The 9,514-nt window shown below is 33.6% G+C and overlaps 1 protein-coding gene across 2 annotated transcripts; it reads right to left on the reverse strand.

Annotated features, from left to right (window-relative positions):
- Window positions 1-625: 625 nt before the first annotated feature.
- On the reverse strand, window positions 626-5,822 carry LOC129882858 (sm-like protein LSM2). Of its 2 annotated transcripts, none has more exons than XM_055957346.1 (4): window positions 5,694-5,822; window positions 5,072-5,124; window positions 4,695-4,853; window positions 626-982 (listed from the first exon to the last, which is right to left on the reverse strand). In XM_055957346.1, exons 2-4 carry the CDS (start codon window positions 5,072-5,074, stop codon window positions 863-865), a joined length of 282 nt encoding a protein of 93 aa, XP_055813321.1. In that variant the 5' UTR covers window positions 5,075-5,124; window positions 5,694-5,822; the 3' UTR covers window positions 626-862. The 2 variants fall into 2 exon arrangements, with proteins under 2 accessions (XP_055813321.1, XP_055813319.1); XM_055957344.1 differs by having other exon boundaries at window positions 5,072-5,127; window positions 5,694-5,821.
- Between the last annotated feature and the right edge of the window lie 3,692 nt (window positions 5,823-9,514).

Raw genomic sequence — 9,514 nt, forward strand, 5'->3', positions numbered from 1 at the left:
TGAGTATCCTATAGAGACTATGGATATCATTCACTAGATCATTACGGATGATCCCTCAAAATTTTAGGTCAAGAAGATCCGACCTGTCATATTCTCAAAAATTCGCCGACTAATACACACGAAAAATTGAGAAAATTCTGAATTCTTACTGTGATCCTTAATTGCTAAGAAAAGGTGTGAATCTTGTAGAGACTATGAGTATCATTCACCGGATCATTACGGATGGTCCCAAAAAAATTGGGGTAAAAAATATACAATGAATCATATTTTCAAAAATTCATGGACTTTAACACAAAAAAAATTGACAAAATCGTGTATTCATATTCGGTTGATCAAAAAATATTTAAAATATTTTCTTTAGAAAAAGAAGTTCTTCAAAGATAAGGAAAATAACTTTCCGAGCAAAAGTATGAAAAACAAGTTTCACAAATAGTATTTCTCTTACCAAAATATAATTCTAATTCTTAACGTAGTTTAAGAACTAAATATGAGATAACAATTTTGTATTATTATTTCGTTCCACGTTGTAATTTTTAGTATTTTGTTACAGCAGTAATTAGAGTGAATATAATGGAAAAAATGTAATAGACAATAGCAAACCTTATAGGTAAAATTTGGAAGGGTCTTAGACACTAAAATCAGTTCTTAACATTCTTAATTTTTCTCAAAAGACAGAAATGTCTTGGGGACAATATTCATATCAACAGTTTCCACATCACGGATTGCAGTATTCATAACATCTGCATACTAAATTTTAAAATAATGAAGAAAACCACTACGCGCAAAATGCATCCAGCAAGAAAAATCAGTATACTGCTGACTTATCCGCTGAATGTGAAAGACCAATTTCGAACACTAAGTTTCAGCCACCCCGAGCTTCTCTCCTGGTAGCATCATGAAGAAGTTCGACGTCAACTCCATCTGGAGGTAACTGCACATATCTCACCACCGATCCTCTGATGAAGCAGTTCCTCACCGACCTCTGTTACCATCAAAGAAACATAGAACATATCTATTAGCATTCAGATCAGAAGAGTACTAAATTCATAAATAATAGAGGGGGAAGCAAAAGGGGTAGAGCAGTGGGGGAGGAAAAGACGAGGGAAGAGGAGAACATACTATATCTGCATATTTCCCACTTTCTCGCTTCTTTCTCACACCTTCCTTTTTCGTTTTCATAGGCTCGTAAGTTGTGTGTATATAAATCTCATACAGCAGTCAAACATATCTTTTTTTTGGTAGTATATAGTCAACACACATATCACTAGTTGCATAAAGGCAAATTTTAAGCTTTCAGATCAGATTTATTAGGACAATAACTATGGGCTGTCCAATCTATAAAATTAATCGTGCAAAAGCTCTTGCTAGATCTCTTTTCCCTACTCTACAAGGAAGTGGGTGTGTGCCCCATCCCACGTGGAGGAGGGGAACTACTGTTTTCTTTAAATCAAAGGTGGGTGAGCTGGTGAGTGAATGAAAAGGAAAAACAATGCACAAGGAAAACAAAGAAGAGGAAATCCCACTTAGCGGAAAGAGAACAGCTAGGTGAAAGGGGGACTGTGAAGTTTACCATTGGCGTTGCTTGGTTAGGGCGAGTAGGGCTTCAACAGCCAAAGCCCAGTTGCATCACCTAGGCATTCATAATTTATGGTCTTACAACTATTGTTGCTTCTCGTTCCAATTTGTGCTTCTAGTCAAAATTTAAGGGCTGACAGAGATTGTAGCTCCAGTTATAATTTGTGCTTCTAGAAAACCAGATACAAAAGAAGTCCTAGCCAATAAGACTGGAATTGTGACATGCTGGAAATTAACGCTATCACATAAGTTTTGGTTCAAAGTGATGAGACCATAAAGGAACCAACTACATGACAAATTCAATCTGTTGAAACACCAAAAGAATTTCATAACAGAGTTCCATAGAAACATGTGGTAGTGTATCTAGAGGGAGGCTGATAGCATCCACGGAAGCATAACTACAATAAAGAACTTTGATGAAGCTTCAGAAGCTCTTAGAAGACCTATGACAGATCTCAAATAAGAAACTTCAAAACAAAGCTAATTGAGCTTTGCAAAGAAAGAAGGTCTAATTTTGGAAGGAAAGTTCAAGCTGAGGAACGTCTTTTGCATAAGTGTTCTAACTATTTTTGTGGGACAAGTTGAGGTCCAAGATGAAGAACCTGCCTTTGAAGGAGGAGCAAACAGTGCACTTTTGGACCAATTTAGGCACCTCAATTGTGCCAAACTTGCACCTCATGAAGCTCCCACTTGGGGCACATTTTAGCCCTTGAAATGAGCTTTCTATGCGGCCCAAGAAGGGTCAAATAGGTGTACAAATTGATAGGAGAGTTGTTGCGTAATTGGCTTGCAAGTTATCTTCAAGATTTTCTTTAATTTTAGGTACGAAGTAACTAAGGCAACCCAGTGCATGGTTTCCCTATTTTTAGGGATTAGTCAAACATTTAATATTTTATCCTAGTTATTTATGGAAAGATTTCCTTATTTCTTTTCTTAGGTTGTTATGGTTTGTTCTTTTTTACCTGTTCGATAATTGCATTTATTTATCCAAAATATATTAGGATTTTATTTCTTCTTGTTTTAGGACCATAATTTCATTATGTTTATATAAAAGGGTGATTTCTTTGTTATCTAGACACAGTTCAAATTATTATTTATAACATTGGGAGGATATTTCCTTCAACTTCTGCATTTGCTACTCGTGGATTTATTCTTCAGCCTCCAAGAATCAACTTAAGAATGATAAGTTTAATTCTTTCTTAAAACCTAGGCTACTTTTAAGTATACAAGAAACGCGAGAAATTTTGACTTATTGTTGTTCTTGTTACTCCAAGGGAGACTGCATTCAATAACCTATATTCTTGATTAATTCTCTATCAAATACTATTGGCTTTGGGCACTTGTTGTTGTAAGAGATTAATTTAAGAGTTTAGGCTTATTTTAAAGTTCTAAATTTATTCTTGAATTTCTTGATCCGCTTTGAATTTGAAAACTAGTTCTTAAATTCGTGTATCTTTATTTTTCCATTTTTTTCGTTCTTGTTATTTCTTTTAGCTTCCGCACATTCTTACTTTAATTGGTTCTATCTTGGATCCCTAACATGATTGCTATCAAGTGGAGCAGGGGAACTACTGTTTTCTTTAAATCAAAGGTGGGTGAGCTGGTGAGTGAATGAAAAGGAAAAACAATGCACAAGGAAAACAAAGAAGAGGAAATCCCACTTAGCAGGAAGAGAACAGCTAGGTGAAAGGGGGACTATGAAGTTTACCATTGGCGTTGCTTGGTTAGGGCGAGTAGGGCTTCAACAGCCAAAGCGCAATTGCATCACCTAGGCATTCATAATTTATGGTCTTACAACTATTGTTGCTTCTCATTCCAATTTGTGCATCTAGTCAAAAGTTAAGGGCTGACAGAGATTGTAGCTACAGTTATAATTTCTGCTTCTAGAAAACCAGATACAAAAGAAGTCCTAGCCAATAAGACTGGAATTGTGACATACTGGAAATTAACACTATCACATAAGTTTTTGTTCAAAGTGGTGAGACCATAAAGGCACCAACTACACAACAAATTCAATCTGTTGAAACGCCAAAAGAATTTCATATCAAGAAAGGCTTGAGAAGAATTATGTTAGGAATCCAAGAACTTGAAAATAATTTAAAACACTAGAGAAAAGTCGAGAAATGTGTGGAAGCTAGACATAAATACAAAGAAACAAAAAAGAACTAAAACTAAAGGTAGAAGGAATTCAACAAAGTGATTATTGAATTCAAAAATGGATCATGAAATTCAAGAAAGAATTTCAAGATAATCCTATTTCTTGGAATTGACTCATGGAACAATAATTAGCCAACAAGGAACTTATAGCCTTTGATAAATAAATCAAAGAAGTCGATGATAAAACCCGACCCCCTTTAGAGTAAGAAAAAATAAATAAGCCAAGATTAATCACCTTTCTTAAATATCTAAAAGTAACCTAGGTTTTAAAAAGCAATTAAACTAAGTTGACTTTGGAGCTTGAGAACAAATCCAAGAGTGGTTAATGCAAAAATTGAAGGAAAAAACCTCTTAATGTTATTAATAATAATCTGGAATTGTCTCTAAATAACAAAGAAATCACCCCTTTAGGTAGACATAGGGGTTACAAAATTATTATCTTAAAACAAGAAAAAATAAAATCTTATTCTAATTTGGATAAACAAATCCAACCATCCTAAGAAAGAAAAGGAATAAAGCATAACCTAGGGGAAAAAATAAAGGAACCTCTCCATTACTAACTAGGATAAAACATGAAAGGTTTGAGTAATTCCTAAAATTAAGGAAACCATGTGCTAGGCTCCCTTAATTAGTGCTTAAAGTTAAATCTTATAACCATGAAGACAACTTGCAAATAACTAGGGCAGCAACTATCCTATCAATTTGTACTATAGAAGACAAAACATCCACTAGTTTTATTGCATACCAAAAGCGTATAGAACTAATTCAAAAATTCTTGAATTGAGAAAGAAAGAGTCAAACATTTTCAACAGATCGTATACACACAAACGGAGAAGGTGAAAGAAAGGCAAGATGTACTGCATCTCCAAACTAAATATAGGCAATAAACCATAATTTCACAGATGAATCAACATCAGAAAATAAAAAAGAGCAAAGATACAAGAGAAAGAATGAGGAATTACCATGTGTGGGTACTTTTCCTCATCAACAACCCTCGTGTTTTCAAGCTTAATGTTGAGATACTGATCAACTGAATGTAGTGTTCCTCGAATAGCCAAATCGTTCTTCAGTTCCACAGTCACTTCTCTACCCACCAGATCCTTGAAGTATGAGAAAAACAACTGGAAAACACAGTGAGCCAGGGGCAAACCCGAGTTAGAACATAGACCAAATAAATTCATGAGAAAAAAACGCAACAAGAATTGATTCAAAAAAAAGGTAAATAAACTTTCTACTCTAGAACCATCTAAGAAAACATAGCAAACGCCAACTATACACAAATTAGGCATGAATAAAGAGGAACATAGAGCAATAAGAAAGAGGGATCAGAAAACAATACCATGTTTGTCTTCCTGGGAGTATCACTGTGTTCTCTGTTTCCTTGGTTGCTATCTGCTTCAAAAAAACTCGAAAATTTCAGCCTTTTTTTTATAACACAGTACAACGACAATGACACCACCTAGTTTGGAATGTTCATAATACTGTGAGGGGTTTGGAGGTGAAATATGCAGTATTAAAACAAGCATAAGTAATCCTCCTCTTCTTGAGAATCTTCCAGAGCTCTATGGCCCCCAAGACCATACTCTCACCCCTGACCCTCGCCCACGGCCTTTAAACTAAAATTCAAAATAGCACATTATACACACCTCAACAGACCGTTTGTTTAGACTGAATTGGATCTAAGGGGATGTTATTGAATACTTGTTTCGTTTGGTTAGGAAAGAAATCAACTGCAAATTCTCAAAAATGGAAGAAAAAAAAAACATCTTTTGCAGACTAATTCACAAAACTTGATAATTGATTAATTTCCACTATTCACAACTTTAAAAGCATCTATTACATGAGACGGCAAACAAGAACCACAAAAGGAACTTGAGAAATCGAAGTCGAGGATTTGTAACAGAAATTCAGTACTATTAGGAGCAAGAATTAGGGTTTTTAATTACAGAGAGGGAACTTACAGTTTTTCGCCGGAGGAGGAAGTGCCCGTACAGCTGAAAGTGGAGGCTACTATTTAGGTATAATATATATTCATATGATTAATTTGTTTCCCAAACCATACACTTTGTTTTCAACATTTTATTTCCTTTGCAATTTTTTCGTCATTAAAAATTAGTGTGTCCAAAATTCAACCAAAACTAAAGTAATTTACCTCATACACCAAACCCCTGGAATTAGAGGAGGTATATATGTCGATTTGATTCGTTTTTATATATTATCAATTTTTAATTTTTCTAATATGTTTAAACCAATTTAATTTGGCTCGAATATATTATTTACACGCGAATTCTGAAAAGACGAAAAATGAGAAAGGAGTAGAGATTAGAGAAAAGAGAAATTAGGAAATGGAGTAATTAAATTACTCATTAGTGCAAAAATTCTATTTTAGTGTAATAAAAGGATAGCAAATATTTACAAATCACAACCCAAACGACGCTTAATCCTCGCCGCCGTCGTTTTTATGTATTATTGAGTCAATTTATCAATTTTTAATTTTTAAATATGCCTAATTTCTTAAAAGAAATTTTGAACATTACTGAAATGGAAAAATAGTTTCTGAAGTAAAATAAATCAAATGCTCCATCAATTTTAACTCCAACTGGGTGTTTGATTTAGCTCGGGTATACCAATTTTCGATGAATTCAGATTTTCAGAGGAGGGTACGAAAAAGACGAGAAATCAAAAAAAGGATAGAGATTACACAAGAAAGAGAAATCGGAAATGGAGTAATTAAATTACTCATTTAGTGCAAAATTTCTATTTAGTTTAATAAAAGGATAGCAAATACTCACAATTCACAACTCTGGTCGTCTTACCCTCGCCGTCGTCATTGCAAATTGTCACCATCGCCGTCCCACGTGAATAGGTTTACTAGTTTACCAAAGAGAAATTAAGAGGGATAGGGTTCTTACTTTAGGTTTTGACGCTTTGTATAATGTGATGTGCTGATATTGGTTTAATATTTAATATTAATATAGGGGTAAATAGGTAAATTACTATAGTCTAAATGGGTTATTGGTTTACCTAATAATTCAATATTAAAAAATTAAAATTGAATCGGTAACCTAATAATTTTTTTATAAAATCACTAAAAACTCGTTAATTCAATAACCAATGGCATTTTTTATTCGATTTATTGATTAATTCAATTTTCGCATACCCTTACTTGAAAAGAGAAAAAATATCCTTGAAATTGATATAAAATATAGTAATATAGAACAAAAAAATACGGAGAGTAGAATGTAGAGACCATCCTATTCAATTGTCTTCAAGTGTATCTCACAATGTGAAAGACAACTCTATTTATAGGTTGAGAAATCATTAAAAAATCACCATGAATATAAGTAGTTCATGTATTAAGTAAATGGACAATTCACTAATTCAATGCATTTATAATACTACCATTGGATATCCATAGATAATGTGTCTTGTTAAAACATTACTAGTGTTATAAAATAAACTAACTTAACAAATTAATAAGAAATAGTAAGAGAATGAGAGAATGGAGAGAAATTTTGTATCCGCGTATATTCATTCTCTGATTTCCAAGGTTATTTATAGCCAAGGAAATCAGATGATAGGTAAAGAGAAATGGCAATTTGCCATTTAGTGGGTGATAGTGGAACATCTACTATGTTTTGTCCTAACACTCCCCTTTGGATGTTCACTTGTAATGTGTCTCATTAAAAAAATTTACAAGAAACAATATACATAATTATCCTGAACATTCATAGATGTTATGCCTCGTTAAAACCTTACTAGGGAAAATCCAGTGGGAAAAAGCCTAATGAAGGAAAAAGAGTACACACATTTAGTAATACGCCTTGAGTATTGCCTCATTAAAAACCTTATTAGGAAAATCCAATGGCCCTGATGAAAACTTCATTTGATATTTTGGAAATGACACATTCCAATCTTATATCTTAGTTTCTCAAAAGTTGATGTTGGTAATGCCTTGGTGAATAAATCTGCAAGATTATCACTCAAACGAACTTGTTGTACATCTATATCACCATTCTTTTAGAAATCATGTGTGAAGAATAAATTTGGTTAAATATATTTCCTTCTCTCTCATTTTATGAAGCCACTTTTTAATTGAGCTATGCACGCGGCATTATCTTCGAATATAATTATGGGTATTTTGACATCATTTTTTATGCCGCATCTTTCTATGAACTGTATCATTGATTTCAACCACACACATTTTCTACTTGCTTCATGAATTGCTATTATTTCAGCATGATTCGAAGAAGTAGCAACAATAGACTGCTTTGAAGATCGACATGATATAGCAGTTCCTTCGTATGTAAATAGATAGCCTGTTTGAGATCGAGCTTTATGGGGTATGATAAATAACCTGCATTTGCATAACCAATAAGGTCTGCACAGCCTTTGTTATTATAAAACAAACTCATATCAATGGTACCTTTTAGGTATCGCAAAATATGTTTGATATTGTTCCAATGTCTCCGCGTTGGGATGAACTATACCTTGCCAGCAAATTAACAGAAAATGTTATATCAGGTCCGATTGCGTTATCAAGATACATAACTGCACCAATAGCACTGAGATATGGTACCTCAGGACCAAGAACTTCTTCATCCTCTTCTGGAGGTTGAAATGGATCTTTTCCCACTTCAAGTGATCGAACAATCATTAGAGTACTTAATGGATGTACTTTGTCCATGTAAAATCATTTAAAGATTTTTTTCAGTATAGGCAAATTGGTGAACAAAGACTCCATCTGCTAAATGTTCAATTTGCAGACCCAGACAAAGTTTTGTCTTTCCAAGGTCTTTCATCTCAAATTCTTTCTTTAGCTATTCAATTGTCTTTTGGACCTCTTCAGTGGTTCCAATGAGATTTATGTCATCAACATAAATGACGAATATAACAAACTTTGATTCCGTTTTCTTAATAAAAATACATGGACAAATGACATCATTTTTATAACTTTCATTTATCAAGTACTCACTAAGGCGATTATACCACATACGCCCTGATTGTTTCAGACCATATAATGATCTTTGCAATTTTATTGAGTACATCTCCCGATATTTAGTACACGCTTCAGGCAACTTTAATCCTTTTTGGATTTTCATGCATATTTCATTATCAAGTGAATCATAAAGGTAAGCTGTAACTACATCCATTTAGATGTATTTCAAGATTTTTATGTACAACTAAACTGATGAGATATCGAAAAGTTATTCCATCCATAACAGGTGAATATGTTTCTTCATAATTGACTCCGGGTCTTTAAGAGAATCCTTGTGCAACAAGGCGTGCCTTGTATCTTACAATCTCATTGCTCTCATTTTGTTTTCTCACAAAAACCCATTTATAGTCAACTGGTTTTACACCTTCAAGGGTTTGGACTACAGGTCCAAAAACCTCACATTTAGCAAGTGAGTCTAATTATGATTGAATTGCCTTTTGCCATTCTGGCCAATCACATTTACGTCGACATTCTTCGATGGATTTAGGCTCAAGACTCTCACTATCTTACATGAGGTTAAGTGCAACATTATATGCAAAAATATTATTCATCATAATTTTTGATTGATCTAAATTTATCTCATTACTGGTAGAATTTATTGAAAGTTATTGATTCACTGATTTCTTTAGAAATATAAGAATTACTCAAATCTTGACCTTCTTTAGGAGGTTCTTTTGTAGTATCATCTTTATTATTCCTCACGCTTCTCTTTTTAGAATTTTTATCCTTTGAACCCAATGGTCTACTACACTTCAGGCGTGTTTGAGATTCAAAAGTTATGAT

This window comes from Solanum dulcamara, chromosome 3 (assembly GCF_947179165.1).
Source record: "Solanum dulcamara chromosome 3, daSolDulc1.2, whole genome shotgun sequence".
In the NCBI taxonomy this organism is placed as follows: Eukaryota; Viridiplantae; Streptophyta; class Magnoliopsida; order Solanales; family Solanaceae; genus Solanum; species Solanum dulcamara.

Bases quoted from the DNA above. Each gene is read 5' to 3' on its own strand.
- LOC129882858 (XM_055957346.1), bottom strand. The intron at 983-4,694 runs GTAATTCCTCAT...TGATGGTAACAG, and splicing joins AGGAAAAGTACCCACACATG to AGGTCGGTGAGGAACTGCTT.